The following is a 17,227-nucleotide window of genomic DNA, read 5'->3' as shown; positions in this document are numbered from 1 at the left end:
AACAGGAATTTTGAGATTTACGATAGAAATTTTTGTTTATTAATGGTTGCTATGGGTTATATGAGTTGAGAATAATATTTATTTATTACTAGCTATCCCGTGCACTTTGTTGCCCGTTAAATGTACCAGCTCTATGTCTCTATATAACTCAAACTTTGTTTAATTCGTTGTTTAATATTCGGTGTATGGACGTATGGTATTCAAAACTTATATTAACTTTTCCGTTGCCCGAAATAAAAATTTTGATTCGCAGCAGTTTATTATCAGGTAGGCAATCTACCTACGGTAGATCGCGGACCCCGTGCCGTTTATAAGTATATGATTTAATAACTCTAAAGTATCAAAGTTATACAAAGTTTGTCGTTTTTATGAAATCCTAACCTAACCTAACCGTACTAAAATCCAATGGATAAAAAAACCAAATTTAACCCTTTTTAGATTAGCCTATCTTCTTCCCAGAGGTCTAATCTACACACAAAGATTCATTTATATTTATATAATATATATATTGAAAAAAAAATAATAAATAATAATACAAATCAACAAATATGCCCGTAACCAATAGCTAGCAATATACAATACACTATTATTATTTTAATCTGCAACTAAATGTTTATTATTTAGTTTATTTTTTTCTGGACAGATGGTGCCATTGTTGTATTTTTTGACATCCAAATTTTCTACTTTTCCAATGTATTTTCCTAAAATTTTCTTTCATAAGAACCTTGTCCTGACAATTACAAACACAACAAAAAAGAATCAGTCAAATCGGCCCAGCCGTTCACACGTGATAATCTCATTCATTTCAATCAGTTGAAGTTACGATCAGACCACTTGCGTGATGCCATCGCTACTAAAGGAGACGCGGCCAACATTGGTCGTTTGACCATTCTCTCAGCTACTCATGTTGGAAGCCCACGCACAATGCATTCAATCGCGAATAGCAACGGGAGCAAGACTCTGATCGTGATGAGCTGGCTGAAAAAGTCGAACAAATATGCCGAAAAAAAAGCCAAACCCCATCTTCCTTTCTTTTGTTTTAACATAATCACAAATCAGTGGAAAACTATACCAATAATTATACCACTAAATAGTTATGGTGAAACTTATTTACTCGATGATATGGTCGCAACCTAACCTAACCTAACCTTGTGTTAAACAAAAGAGGAAGATGGTGTTGACTGTTTTGCTCATAATTAAAACAAACTGCAACAAGTAAAATTTGGTGCTTCCAACTCAGTACCAAGGACTGTATGAACAGCATAAGCTTCATCTAAATATTTTCTACCTACCAACATAATATATTTTGAAAAAATAAGAAAATCAAATATAAAATTATTATATAGTAACAATTGTTATTTAACTTCAAAAGTGGTTTTTTATCAACAGTACACTCAAAAAATTCATGGGAAACAATAATTGTTAAAAACCAGTTATTGGTAAGGAACCGAAAGTATTCCACTAACTTTAGTAAATGTTTATTCCGATTTTCTCTATTATACTTGATCCATTTCATTAGAGATTTATACACCTATTAATAATTAGAGCATTATTTAGTTTTGGTCAAGCCGTTTCGGAGGAGTTCATAACAAACATTGTGGCACGACATTTTTATGTATTAGATACCTATTAATACATATCTACTTGATATGCTGTCGCACAATGTCAGTGATCCGACGTAGTCGGATTGCCTACCAGGGTGGCTAAATAGCACTTACTGCTGCAAGTTACATCCAAAAGGATTTGAACAATCACAATTTTTTAAAGGGTTGTCATATTTTAAGGGCAACAAAGTGCACAGGGTTAGCTAGTAATATATAAAGAAGACTTATTTTTATTTTCAACATATACCTAATATTAAAAAATAAATGAAAACTAACCTTTATTAGGAATAGTTAGGTATAAATAAATTATATTTTAATTTAAATACAGACATTTTTAGATCCAGTATAAGAACTTACGAGGAACCATGTATTACATTTTTAAATCTTAGGTACCTACACGAATATTAAAAATTGTATGGGTTTTTAACTATAGGTACATAACAATTTGCAAATTTCGAACTTAAACCGAGGTACGTTACCCTGAAACCTTATGTTACAATTTTCCAAAGTAAATTATATCATTAGTTAACGTACCTCTTAAACTGCTTATAAAAAAAATATTGTGACTATGTATGTTTGATAAATTATATTAATTAACAACATGAACTACAACATGAACAACCTTGTATTACATTTCAAGGATTTTGACCTTACCTATTGCATCGTATTTTTAACCGACATTTATAGCAAAAAAAAAACTAAAAAAAATCTGAAATGTCAAATGTTGTTCAAAACAATATATTAGACAAGTTAAGTTTCAATTTATTTTAGCTAGATAAATTAGTTATTAGCTATTATTATTGCTATGTACTCTGGCAAATTTAAATTTAAAATTTAAAATTGTTTATAACATTCTTCAAATTCGAAATATCAAAAAATAATCTTTTGAGATGCGCAAGATAATATTCTTACCTTTAAGTTTGATAATAGGTAAGTTAATTTTAATATTAAAAATAGTTGAGTAAACCGAATTTTGCTTAACGTAAAAATTGCGAAGTTATGCGTTACCTAGTAAGATATCTAAAAATGTCCTCTTAATAATATTTTTAGGACTTAAAAATGTCCTCTAAATAATATTTTTAGTCTATTAGAATTATTTAGTACATTGCACTAGCTCAATAGATAATTAACTACACATGTGTTTGGGGCAGGGCTTGAAATCGATATTTGATACCGATTTTGAATACCGGTTAAAACCGTTAAAAACCAAAATCGATACTGAAACCAAAAATTATAAATAATAAACCAAAAAAAAAACACAATATTCACTTGGATTTTACACTGTTTTAAACAATGAACAAAACCGAAAACGTTTGAGACAAATGTTTTAAATTCATGTTTTAAACATAACAACCTTGTATTTAAGAAGCTGCAGTGCTTAATATTTATTATGCCACTAGCACTCTCATATAGCCTAAATCCGTAAAATCCTAAGCGTTACCGGTTAAAGAAATAAGAACTCGTTTTCCATGTACCAGAGAGACCTTATTGCCTATTGGGAGTATTGGGACTACATATTAATATTTTTATAATTTATTGTTAACTTTAACAAAACGTATTAACATTTAACACCATAACTATTTTATTAATCAAGCTATGTTTATGAAATAACAACTAATGATTTTATATAAGTAGGTAGGTATATTCTTATTCTAGGCATTTTATTTTTTCATTCGTGACATATTGTCTGTTTAATCGAAAATAACAATAAATTAATAATACTTTAGTTATCATTATATAGGCCGACTGCGTGAATGCGTGATGGGTCCTAGTAAATTATTTATGTGTCCCGGATTTCTCAGAATGAAAACTGGCAACCCTATATTGTGGTGTCTACACTCTGCGCCTCTGAGTATAAAATTAATAATTTTATTTTTATTTATTCTACAAAAAGATAATGGGCCCCATTGAACATGTTCGTGTGGGAGCCCATGAGTTCACAATTTGAAATATAAATTCATTAAATAGTTCATATAAATTAAATAATTACAATTTGTAATATAAATTTCTCACGAATCTATAATATTGATATACGTAAATATATATTTTCTTCTCTTTGTTTATATAATATAATATTAGAATAAAGTATAATGTAAAAAATTGTGTAGTTAAATAATAAAATATAATATGGTAATATAAAACTAAAATTAACAATAATTACTAAAGTCGTACAACTAATATGATAAATAATGCTGCAGTAATCCTATACGTTTGTTGTGAGTCTGTCTATATTTTATTCTTGTAATTGCCATTCGCCAAAGTGTAATTTTAGATTCTGAGCGAAGCGATGAATGTATTGATTTTACAATGATGTGTTTTTTTTTTGTTTTTTTTTTTTTTTATTTTTAATTTAATTTTTAATTAATTTTTAATTTTTGTGTTTGTTATCACCTTTTAGGACAGTAAAAAAGCTTGGATTTTCTTCAACAGTAACTTTTTTGATAGGAAAGTGAATCTAGTTGGTACTTTGGGGGGTCAAAAGTAAAAATTTCCCAGTATTTTCAAAAACGACGTGAAAAACAAAAGAAAAATTAAGAAAAAACGGGAATTTTTACGCAAAATCTGTTTTCGAGAAAATCGATTTTGGTTTTTGGTGTAACTCTAAAACAAATGACCGTAGGGACATGAAATTTTGACTGAATGTTTATATTAGCATTTTCTATACAGCATAACATTTTCCAAATATTTTGACTTATTTTGAGCTGTTTACGGACATTGTCAGTTTTAAATTTTTTTAGTTTTTTTTTCTATAAATATCAATAAAATTTTATCTGTTGAGTAAAAAAGCTTGAAAATTTAATAGAAGGCTCCTAGGTTATTGTTTCAAAGGCAGATGAAAAAAATTAAAAATCCTTAGTCACATCTTTTATTTATAAGTATTTAAAGTTCAAATTTTGACAAAATACTGAAAAATCACGAAAATTAGCAAATTATTTTGAGTTGAGAATTCATAAAAATTTTTCTCTTTAAATCTAAGATTTGAAAATGTAATACAAGATTATCCATAAGTTTCTCTACCTTTACCAAAAAAAAATAAATATCTACAAGAAACTTAGTTTAAATTTTTATGAGCGTCTGAAATTTATATTTTTACAACATTTGATAATCACTCGATTTCTCATGCAACAATTTCCTTATTTTATTGTAATTGAAAAACGAATGACTGTAGATACTTAAAAATTTCACTGAATGTTTATATTAGCATTTTCTATACACCATAAAATTTTGAAAATATTTTGACTCTTTTTGAGCTGCTTATGGACATCGTCAGTTTTCAATTTTTTTAGTTTTTTTTCTATAAATATCAATAAAATTTTATTTGTTGGGTAAAAAAGCGTGAATATTTAATATAAGGCTCCTGATATATCGTTCTAATAGTAGTTGAAAAATATTAAAAATACATAGGCACAATTTTTTTTTATAAGCATTTAAAGTTCAAATTTTGACAAACATTTATCAAATTTATAATTTAATAATTATTTTGTAGTTAAAAATTTATAAAATGTTCAACTTTTATAGCTAAGGATTGAAAATTGAAAACAAGGCTCCACGTTATATATAAATTACTTTATTTACAATAATATCATCAAATATACCTACTTGGTAATATCATAGGCTGACTGACCGTTTTCGCTCAGAATCATTTTTCTTATACAACGATATTATATCATTGAATTCAAATTTAACACCATCCATTACAGTGACCCACTTGTAACCTACTGTACAGCAGAGTGACATCCACTTATCCACCTTTTTTTTTAAATCTTAAAAGAGTTGGTGTTTTTAATTTCTAATGGTAGTATATTGTAAATTGTTGGACCAATATATAAGTATGTGGATTGTGTTAATATTTTGTGCATAGTTGTGCATACTATTTTACAGTTAATACAAAAAACGACATAACTACTGATATTATTCCCTTTGTTGGCTTTCGAATTGAACGCCGAATTTGCCAACTGCACCGCACTTATCGGTTGAGGCTGCTGCCGTCTGTACGCGGACTCGGCGAAATTCCGATGCTTCAGATACACCGGTCCGGTATTATTATTATCGTCGTCGAACATGGTCGGGACGCGAACGAATCTCGCGCACACTACATATTTGTCGAACCGAACGAAAGTGTATATAAGTGCTCGGACACGTTATCAGACGATATTGTGTAATATCGTAATTTTTTTTGACACATATTATTGTTCACCGGCTATGTAGGGTATAATACCGTGTCGTTTATTACCCTCGTTTATTGTATTATGGACGTGGCGCTCAATACCGCGTTTTATCTGCACATAGCGATCAAAAAACGCACCGTAAACACAATTAATATAATATTATTTTCCAATGATGACAATCGTTATACGATAAGTGAAACAGACAACGCAGTATTGTTGTATAATGGGCGTTTATGTGGTAGATGAAACGTATGATTATGTTATATTAACATGTTAAAGTGTTATACCCATGCGCTCGTGCCTACAACTGCACTGTACATTATGCTTATACAGTAACACCCCTAAAAGCCCTTAAAAAATCAAACCGCCAAAACCCATATTAACTGAATAATTTTTTTTCCAAAACGCCCGAATTTACATCTAACTTAACCCTAACCCCGCAAGATTATTTATCTTACAAATTTGAATTATGGTTTAAAATAAATATTAATTAGTGCGAGGAATAATTTTACAAGTTGACAGCCACAGTATTTTAAAATATAACTGCCCTCAATAACAGTCAAACGCCACGAATACCAGAAAAAGTACTCTCTTTTTTTGTTACGTACCTACCTACAAGACTACCCCACAGTTTTGAACAGACATCAACGCAGACAGTATAGGGGGGTTTTCTTTGTACCTATATCTTGTAACTTCGTAGATACTCAGTGACGTAAATTATTAAAAAAAAATTGTGTCTTAATCTTAAAGTCTAAAAGTTAAAAGCGGTGAGTAAGTACCAATGCCGGTAAAATTAACAAATTAATATATTTAAGCCTAGAGTACAAACCATGTTAGGTCCAGATATAGCACTCATAATGGCGGTCAACTTGTTAAATATGTAAGTATTAATTATGATTTGTAACATTAAGTACAAAAATATTATGCTCAACATATTGTGTTTGTAGTGGGGGGGGGGGGGGATTATCTGAACACTAATTTGCGCAACACTTCCAATTTAAGTTATTGAATTAACCTGTACATTTACCAAGCATTAGTTACCTATACCACATGTCCACTTAATAAGACGTTAATTGTGAATAAATAACATGGAATGTTAACAATTAAATAGGTTAGAACAATAACTTAATGGTAATAACTAATTAATATTACCATTGTACATTGCAAATATTGCCTACTTATAGACTAATATTCCTGATTTTTATTTTTACATATTTTATTAGATTATAACAAAATATTACTCAAATATACATAAAGTACGTAGGTATGCCTACAATAATTACAATTAGCTTACATTTCATAATTTTACTTTATCTGCATTTTAACAAATTTCTTGAAATATTGTAGCTACCTATCTATTCAATTTAACTTGATTGATAAATAATTTAAAGTGGCTTAAATTAACAAAATTAATTATTTAAGATATTTATATGTGACATAAATTACATATTATCTGACTCTGACACCTGTCCTAAGTACGCTAAACACTCGGAGGAATGTCTTTAGAACATAGAGTAATATTACATCATTACCATGATTCATGAATATAATAAGGTACTCTCATTAGCGCAAATAGGGTGGGGCTTGGGGGATTTAGTCCCCCAAATGTCGGTCAAGTCCCCCCAGTTCAAAATCTAGTATTAGTTCTAATTTTTATACTCTGTGGTACTAAGCAAAATGGCCTATGGGGAGGGGGAGCTTGAGTCCCCCCAAAAAATTTAGTCATTTTGCGCCTATGGGTACTCTATAATGCTTTAAATAATATTATTTTGTTTCTATCATTAAACTATATAATATTATAGTTAATAGTTATTATATAGTTCAATCACAGAATATATGAAATATATTTCATATATTCTGTGGTTCAATGGTTTCTATTTTGACTTTCATCTATTATCTGATTACATTATCAATAATATACAAACAATAATTATGATATCATCATGATGAGAAATTCAAACATCTTACCCATGCGGTCGCCGGTCGGATTTTAAATCATAATAAAAAATAAAAATTAAATTTTGAAGAATATTTTGTTTTTAAATTTTAATAATATTGAATTTATCCCCAACTACGAACGATACTGGCAAGAATGCCTACAAATGTGTATAGAGTCCAAGGGCCCGAAGGGACCATACCTTACCAACACTACTTAAACGATAAAAATAATAATAAACTTGAAGAAATTGCCACAAGTTTAATGAAGGATGTGCGATGTGATGGCAGAGATATTTCAGCCCATAGAAATTTATGTAAGATTTAAATACCTAATATGTTATAATGAATGTTTTCCGTAATGCAATTTTTTTTGTTAACAAGGTATCAAAACTGGTATTGTTACCCAAGCCAAAGGATCAGCTTATTTAGAATGTGGTAGTACAAAATTAATATGTTCTGTATTTGATCCTAAAGAAGTTCCGAACAAAGTAGAATATGCTAAAACTGGAGTACTACAGTGTGAATTTAAATTTGCTACATTTTCATGTAGACAACGGCGCACTTACACAAGAGATTCTGAAGAACGGCAATTGTGTAATGAACTACGTAGAGCTTTAGAACCTGCTATTTGTAGAGTGAGTTGGTTAACATATTAAATGTTAGATGATTAATTTAAATACAGTTAAATTGGTATCTAGTTACCTACTTAACATGCGTTTAAAGATAGATAATAAACATTACTTTTATTATTAAATAATTAAATATTTATTAATTTCATTATATTTAATTCTTGTTTAAATTAATAATAATAGAACCTGTATTGTGTGCACAGATGGTAGATATTATACTATAAGTGTATTATTTTATAGGGTGAATTTGCAAATTTTGAAATTCATATTAACGTTCTGGTATTAGAAAATGATGGATCTGTGTTGGCTGCTGCAATCACAGCTGCAGGACTTGCACTAATGGATGGATGTATACCTATGTACGATGTGATTGTTGCCACTTCATTGGTTTGTTATATTTTTTATATTGTTAATGAAAAGTGATTACTAAGTAATAAGTTACATAAGTCTTACGTGTGCAAGCAATTGCACCTCTCAAAAGAATAATTAGAAAGGAGTCATATTATGATAGAATAAAAAATATTCAAATTATTGTTTTAATGGTCACATTTTAAAATATATTTTACTAAAATAATTAAAAACCGGGGAATGTCACTCTGCTGTATAGTAGGTTTTTCAAGTGTACATCTTCATTTAAACTGGTCACATTGATTGTTGTGTTCAATTTGAGTTCAATGATAAATCATTCTAAAAACGATTCTGAGTAATAACGGTATGTCCCACACACAGCTCTCTATTTATTTTTGAACGATATAGGTATTACCTAAAATTTATTTGTTTTACAATTAGTAATTTATTTATTTATGAGTATTAAAATATTATGTTGAACTACATCTATAAGTCAATAACTCGTACTGTATAATGGTGTAGATTTGTGGCATTAGTAGTTTAAAATTGAATTAATCGTGATTCAATTGGTCAGAATCTTTTTTTAATTTCACTGTTTATTGACAATATTAATACATTTTATGGAAAATAATAGTTATCATAATATAGTAATGGTACTATTAAAATAATAAATCAATTTTTCAATAATTATCTTAACTGTCAACTTACTTTAAGTTAATATACTATACTTTGTACTTACCATCATATTTGAATGATTTAATTTTTAATGTCAGTTATATTACTCATAATACTGCGCAACATAACTAGTTTCACTTATTCTTTTATGCATTTATGTTTTAATTACTAAAATGTTCTTTTTTCTTTTATAGGGTATTTACAAAAATAAAATTCTAGTGGATCCAACATATGATGAGGAAACATTATGCTCATCAAGGATAGACAATGGAGAAAACAGAGGCACTGTCATGTTAGCTTATATGAAAAATTTGCAACAGATTACAGAATTTGCTCAGAATGGTTCAATGGATGTCAACATGTTTCCAGAATATGTACAAATATTGACTAATCAAAATTGTAAACTATACAAACTGGTGATCTCTGCAGCCAGAAAAGATGTTATTGAACATTTTGAAAATGAAAATGAATAATGATATATAAAATAAAATATTATTTTAAAGCTGTAATTACATATTAAACTGATTTTTGTTTTAATGATCATTCATTTAAAAAGGTAAATTTTAAATAAAAACCAGGTTTTTATTTCAAATTGTCAAATTGTATTCAGAATCTGTTTTCAAACGAATAATCAAGTTAACAATTTTACTCTAGTGGCTTATATAATTATTTGTGATGATGATATATTATTTTTAAATACATATTTAATAAGTATAATGCAATATTCCCTCCCCCTCAATGTAATTTAATACTCAAAATCTATCCCTCTATTAAACTAAAATTATATATTTATATCTATTTACAGTGCATATCAATTTAGATGTGTCTACAATCACCCATTCAGAATAATTTATTGTCGTTATTATTAATATTATTATTATTATTATTATTATTGTGTGTTGGTCTTGGCACACCTGGAATTTATTTTGGATTTAGTAGGCCAGTAAACATTTTTTTTTTAAATATACTAAGTATGAATAATTTTAAAAATTAAATTAAAACATGAAAATGTAGTCTTCATAAAATGAAGACTAAATATTCATGTTGATCAAATAAACAATTATTTATCAACACAAGCATTCAGTAACAGACAAAATCATGTATATAATTATATTTACAGACAATAACAGTTTAATCAAGGCATTACACAGTGAAACAGATCATATTAGATTCCCATAACCCTTTTGTATATTAATATGTTAAAATGTTAATATATAAGAGTACATAATTTTTTTTATCTTGAACACCTTTTCCTTATATGCAGCTATGAGATAATCAAGAAAATAAATGGGCTGATTATTGCTGTCTAGCTGTTGCTACACAAGAAACAAAATCCTGCATAATATGACTTATAATCCGAACACTCATTGTTAATTGTTATATTAACATGCAACATAATATAATTATTACTATTAAATATTAATGATAATAACTATAAATTTACTTTTTGTTTAAATTCAGGTCTATGGTACTGATAAAAATTAGGTAAATAATATGCCATATTCAACAATTCAAAATGTATTTCTTAAATTGTATAATATTCATTGTAGATTAAATTGAAAAAATTGATTCTTAATACATATATTATTTTAGATTTTGAACTTAGTTATACGATAAAACATAAAACTGAAAAATATTGATAGTTCATAAGATTATTCATCAGGTTTCTCTGGTGGAGGCCCACAAGGCTGCAACATTTTTTCCATTAAATTGAATCGTACTCTAGCTTTAGCTTCGTTCTCAGCAATTCCAAACCAATTCAATAAATCATAATGTCCCAGGTATGAAGCACACGAGTCACGGTGTTGATTTACTTGCCATTCAAACTTGGTGGTATCTGCGTGGCCTGTACCTATGTATTTTGACTGAAGGTGCTCCAGTTGACTGTGAATATTGTATCGGTCACCCATGATGATCTTTGAAATAAAACTAAAAAAGTAAGTAAATAACAATGAAAATACATAATTTTTTAAACAACTAAATTTGGTTTAAATGGGATATGGCAATATGATACATAATAAATTTTCGTCTTAAACTCATAACTCGAGTATACATTTTTAGAAGTTCTTTATTAGTCTCAACAGGCTGAGTATAATTATGCAGTGGTACTCGATCTAGATGTTCTTTGTCAATATTAATAGTCTGCGGCAACTCAATTTCTGACCAAACTAGTTTTCTTAGTTCAACGCTGTGTTTTCTTTGTAAGGGAAGCAATACATATGCCCCAAACACTGTGTCCGAGTATGATACACTTACATAATGTTCACATAGTGTTTTGTAGAAGTCATAGAAGGATTCAACTCCTTTTATAGGATCTTTAAAATTCAAAGTGTCGTTTTGGGCTGCATATACATGCCAAATTTGATTCAATATTGATTTTACCTCATGAAAAATTGTACCACGACGACCACACATGAATGTACAAGCTACACGGCAATAACGCGCAGCCAATGGAGTTTGTTCACAAACTTCTGGATAATGTGTTTCCATAAACAGTACATTAGCTAATGATTCTTTAAGAAGAGATTCACCTTCTTTTGAGCTTTTAAAAAATGCAGTCTCATGAATCTTCAAAATTGGTAAGAACAACCAATCCTTTGGTAAAATAGGATCCAGTTCAGTAATTAATATACTCGTACAAGTGCTTTTGTTATTGGGTATAAGTATCTCATAGAATGATTTTAAAATTTCAAAATTGCTTTCGTACTTGATATTTTCTATATAACTACTGTTAAAATACAATTTTAAAGTATAATACAATTCTTCAGCCATATGTTTAGGTATGAACGACATAAGTGTAATGGCAATTTTCTGGGTTGAGACTACTTCAAATTCAATGTTTGTCAACATTTTTAGTATGTTAATTAAAAAAATTATTTCGTATCTGCAATACCAATGTGATTCATCTATAGATGATTTCATTAGTTTATTTAAATATGTCCAAAACTGTTTAGGGATATTAAAATGTCTGGGATTATTGCATAAAAATTTCATAAGTCCAATTAACATGAACAAAGGTTCTCCTCCATTTAATGTTATATTTATAAACCCAAGACTGGGATAACATTTTGCACTATTGTTCACATAATTGCTCATTAACCATGATTTTTCATACAGTATTTCACATATTTTTCCAAAATGTTTATTTAAATATTCAACTGCTTTCAAGGATACAGAATCAAATTTCAAGTTCTTAGAACTGAGAACAGAGAAGCAGTTACCTATTAGTTTTGAAGTTTCAAAATTAGGTAGATCAGAGCTACTTAATAGTCTGGCTAAAATTATTTCTGTAAGCTTATACACTGGATCGATATAGATTTTGCCAAAATTTCTCAAGGCAGAATCAATTAGACTTAAACTTGCTGACATTAAAGACAAATCAGTTTTTGTTAAATCTGCAGTAAGTCCAACTGAGCGATCAACAAACTTCAATACAAGATTGGCTACTTCGGTAATTGTTTGACCAGCTAACTTATATTCAAAAAATGTCTGCCACAAGTACAGACATTCTAGTAACAACGGAGTCTTCGTCGGATTATTAATATACTTAAATATAGAATCTAGGATTTTCATTTCCAATAGTTTTAAAGCACATTTAACTGACTGACTACTGATTACACGAGCGAGGAATACAAAGGTTTCTGATAGATCGTCAGAATGTAAGTTTGTAAAAACTAAACTATACAAATGCTTGTACAAATTAGTCTCAACAACTAAAAATGCATATTTTTCCCCTCGGGAAGCAATGCCAGTTAAAATTTCTGTTATGTCTAAAAGACTGCTGGATCCTATATTCATATTGAAAACAATATACTGTAATCTTAAAATTAAGTCAGTTCTCAGCGCTCCTTGTACAAGATCTAATACTATCAGATCATAATCAGAGGTTTTATCTAATTCATTTTGATTGATTTCTGCTTCTCGAACTGTGTAAACAGGTAAAGCAATGTCACAGTTACATCCAGATAGACCAGTTAACATAGTGCGGTCAGATTTTCTGGAAAATAAATTTCCTATAGCTTTCAATGCATTCGTAATAATTGCGATGTTAGTGTCATCTAATGCAATTCTCAACAGTACAAACATACCAGATTCCATCAGCGAACATAAAAGAGGTTTGTCTAAAACTGAATCATATGAACAAGCGTTATTGATAAGTTTTGACAACACATCTAAGGCTAATATTCTTTGAGGAGCATGATTTTTACGAAGAAAAGAATAGAGTTCATCGATAGTATATCCAGGACGATGTTGTTCTTCACCGTGATGATGTAAGCCGTCAACAGTAGTTTTGTTTTCAATTATGTAGGGTAACAGTTTTCCATCAAGACCAAAACGAGCAGCATAAACATCAACAACTTTGTTTTGATTTTCAACATTCACATCACCTGTCCATCCAAGTTTCTCTTCTTCAATTACATCCATATTTAGACCATTGTTAACTAGATCTTTCATATAAGATAAATGTTTTATTTTATCTTCTTTTATCTTATTTTGGTTATTGACCAATTTTACTCTATCACTGTCTTTTGGTTTCAGATCATACTTTCCATGGGTGCAGTCATTGTTTCGTTTAGATTTTAAAAATTCAATTAATTTTCCATCCATGCTATTTATCAATTCATTTTTTGCATTTAATAACTCCTCGTCGCTCATACTAATAAGTTTTTGTACGTTTTCTTTGTGAATATCACTAGCTTCAGAGCCACTCAATACAACACTAGATTCTCCGAAAGAAGTTTTGGCGAGTTCGGGTTCAAGAGACAAATTTGTTTGTTGATCTATTCGTTTTTGCATTTTTAAAGCAAACAGACTGGGTTTCCGCGAATTGGTAGTCATTTTTACCTATTTATAATGATTATAAATTTCAGAAAAAAGTTATGTTCATGAAACTATTAACTAATAATTATTAAGTATGTTTTAATGTATAAGTGAAAAAAGAGTAATAATAATATTAGTTTACCTGTTTTGTTTCTTAGAATTAAATATTTATTACTTTTAATTGTATATATTTTATTATGTTGTATCTTCTGTTATTGTAAATACTAATTTCAAAATTGTAATATTGACAATGATGTATAATAGTATAATACAGACATACAGTAGTTGTTGTATATCACTGTACCGATAAAATAAACGATTTATATCAGTATATCATGGAACAAAAATCATATCCGTACAAAAAATTACATTATCACTCACCGCCGAATTTAATTATATGTATATACATTTTTATTGAATCATGAATTTTAATGTACCGGACGTGTATATAATGTAGACTATTTAATATTTATTCATTTATTTATCTATTCTTGTTGTGCTTTTTTATATTAAATGTATTTGTATTTATTTATGTTTTTTTATTATTATTTAGTTTTTACATTAGTATTATAATAGGTATGTCTATATATGTTTTTTTAATTATAGTCGAATATGACGCAATTTTTTTTTCTCAAAAATATCAAAAATATTATAAAATGTATTAAGTTATACTTATCTTTTAATAGTACTCCATCATCACCGATAAGAGGTTATCCTCAGTGGTGATATGGGCCTTAAAACTATATTATATATACGTATAGGTTAGGTTAGGTATAATCTAAATGATCACTTAATTTCATTTCCAATGGACCAAGGCCGTATCTGGGGGGGGGTTTTGGGGGTTCAAACCCCCCCCCCGAAATTGTTCGCGTTATTTTATGTCGTAATAAAATAACTATTTCAGTCTAGAATAATCGATAAACATTGATACGTGCATATACGAATGACAGCTATGGTCTACGTTATAAACTTAAAAATAACAATTTGTACCAGATAAATTCACTTCGGGTATATCAGCCGGATTTCTTGATAATATTATAGGTACATACTGCATAGGTATATATATGTATAATACATTACCACCAGAATGTGTAATCGACAAAGAACTATTTCTTAGTATTTTAGTAATCTTATCTTAATAGTCTTTGATGATAGTTAAAACATTTTACCTAATACCAAGTGGACTAAACTGACATCAATGTGTGACACTCGTTGGGTTGAAAACCACAACGGAATTCAAAGATTTGTTGAAAATTTTCAACCCATTGTTGAAACTTTGGAAGAATTACAATTAGTTCAAGACATCAATACGTCATCAAAATCAATTCAATTTTATCGAGCAATAGTTACTAGTGAATTTATATTAAGTATGGTTACATCAAATACTCTGTTTTCAATGACACTTCCACTGTGTAAAAGTTTACAATCAGTTAGTTGTGACTTAGTAGAAGCTGTACAACATATCGAGACAATACTAAACGAATTAACTCATTTACGTGAAAATATTGATCATACGTTTAATGACATTTTTGAACAATCTGAACTTCTTTTAAAATCTATTGACGGAGAAGAAAATATTAGAATTCCCAGAATAGTAGCTCGTCAACAAAATCGTGTGAATATTGTTACTAATTGTCCGAAAACATATTTTCGTATAGCTATTGCAATACCATTTTTTGATGATTTTATAAGACAATTAAAAGAACGCTTCACTAACCATAAAAAAATAATATCTTCGCTGTGCTTTTTACTTCCCAATAAATGTACTAATTCCGAATTAGAAGCAAGTGATTTCGAATTATACTCAGAGTTTTTAGATTTGGATGCACTTTCGAACGAGTTAAGACTTTGGAAAAGAAAATAGTGTGATAAACCAATATTAGAACGATCTCCTGAAATACTTGAAGCATATTCAAATTGTAACAAAAATTTTTTCCCAAATATTTCATTTTTATTAAAAGTTTTGGCAACTTTACCAGTAACTACGGCGACACCGGAAAGAACTTTTTCGACGCTGAAAAGAATAAAAAATTACCTAAGGAATGCAACTGGAGAAGACCGATTGACTGGCCTAGCATTACTCAGTGTACATAGGAATATCGTTGTAGATCCAGAAGAAGTAATCAATCGTTTTTCAAATGAAAAACAAAGAAATATAGAGTTTGTCATATAAAATATAAACCATTTTTCAAACTAAATGTATAGAATTAAGTTAAATAATCTAATTAATATTAAGTCTAAAAATGTTTTAATGTGAATTTCATTAATAAATACTATTTATAATTCTACAATATTATGAATTTTTAACCATATTTAATTACCTACACAATATTATAATACAATTAGAACACACATTTTTGGATTAAAACCCCCCCCGAAATTAATTTCCAGTTACGGCCTTGCAATGGACAATATATTTTAATCAAGCATAATTAGTACATACAATTAAAACTAGCTAGAAATATTGAATCCAAGAATTTATTATATTCTCCTCTAAATAATTACCTACAATATACATAATATATTTCTTTGAAATATATACAATTACAATAATAGTCAAAAACACTGGGATAGTCGAATTGCACTTATTATCTAAAAAGAAATGGTCGAACTGGACTCGTTCAAAAAAAGGAGTTAAAATTTAAGGTCACTACGGACGTTCACGTTTACTATATTATAATAATATTAGACAATTTAAAAAAAGAATAAAAAATTATATTTATATTATTTCTACAAAAATATCAAAATTAGTTTAAAAAAAAAGTTATAATAATTAAATAATGACAATAATAATATTTGATGATTTAATATATGTAGTATATATAATATTATATTAACATAATGGACAATGGTTGTATTTATAAAACAATCATTTTTAACTACGCCAATGATTAAAATCATTGTCAGTCCTAAGCCTGTAAGTGGGAAGGGAAATGATTGTTTTATAAACGTTTAACCCTTTCAAATGCATGATAATTTTGTTGGAATACCTTTTTTGAGCCCAAAAGCAGTTCGACTAAAATAAGTGCAATTCGATCATATC

At 28.6% G+C, this 17,227-nt stretch overlaps 4 protein-coding genes across 4 annotated transcripts in view; 1 reads left to right on the top strand and 3 right to left on the bottom strand.

Moving 5' to 3' along the window:
* Window positions 1-5,668, bottom strand: part of LOC132945352 (gustatory receptor for sugar taste 64f-like) — a 28,784-nt gene extending 23,116 nt beyond the window's left edge. The window contains exon 1 of the mRNA XM_061015068.1: window positions 5,509-5,668. Coding sequence (XP_060871051.1) covers window positions 5,509-5,668 — 160 coding nt within the window. The remainder of the gene's footprint in view (window positions 1-5,508) is intronic.
* A 2,043-nt stretch (window positions 5,669-7,711) lies between these two features.
* Window positions 7,712-9,955, top strand: LOC132944981 (exosome complex component MTR3). The gene is made up of 4 exons (XM_061014562.1): window positions 7,712-8,025; window positions 8,093-8,346; window positions 8,581-8,727; window positions 9,558-9,955. Exons 1-4 carry the CDS (start codon window positions 7,866-7,868, stop codon window positions 9,834-9,836), a joined length of 840 nt encoding a protein of 279 aa, XP_060870545.1. The 5' UTR covers window positions 7,712-7,865; the 3' UTR covers window positions 9,837-9,955.
* A 910-nt stretch (window positions 9,956-10,865) lies between these two features.
* On the bottom strand, window positions 10,866-14,484 carry LOC132944982 (splicing factor 3B subunit 5). The gene is made up of 2 exons (XM_061014563.1): window positions 14,327-14,484; window positions 10,866-11,292 (listed from the first exon to the last, which is right to left on the bottom strand). The coding sequence occupies exon 2, from the start codon at window positions 11,271-11,273 to the stop codon at window positions 11,016-11,018; it is 258 nt and encodes an 85-aa protein (XP_060870546.1). The 5' UTR covers window positions 11,274-11,292; window positions 14,327-14,484; the 3' UTR covers window positions 10,866-11,015.
* On the bottom strand, window positions 11,300-14,320 carry LOC132944980 (RNA polymerase II-associated protein 1). The gene has a single exon (XM_061014561.1). It carries the CDS (start codon window positions 14,200-14,202, stop codon window positions 11,341-11,343), a length of 2,862 nt encoding a protein of 953 aa, XP_060870544.1. The 5' UTR covers window positions 14,203-14,320; the 3' UTR covers window positions 11,300-11,340.
* Window positions 14,485-17,227: the final 2,743 nt, after the last annotated feature.

This window comes from Metopolophium dirhodum, chromosome 5 (genome assembly GCF_019925205.1).
Source record: "Metopolophium dirhodum isolate CAU chromosome 5, ASM1992520v1, whole genome shotgun sequence".
In the NCBI taxonomy this organism is placed as follows: domain Eukaryota; kingdom Metazoa; phylum Arthropoda; class Insecta; order Hemiptera; family Aphididae; genus Metopolophium; species Metopolophium dirhodum.
The sequence above is the reverse complement of the archived record's forward strand: the minus strand, read 5'-3'. Positions and strand labels throughout refer to the sequence as shown.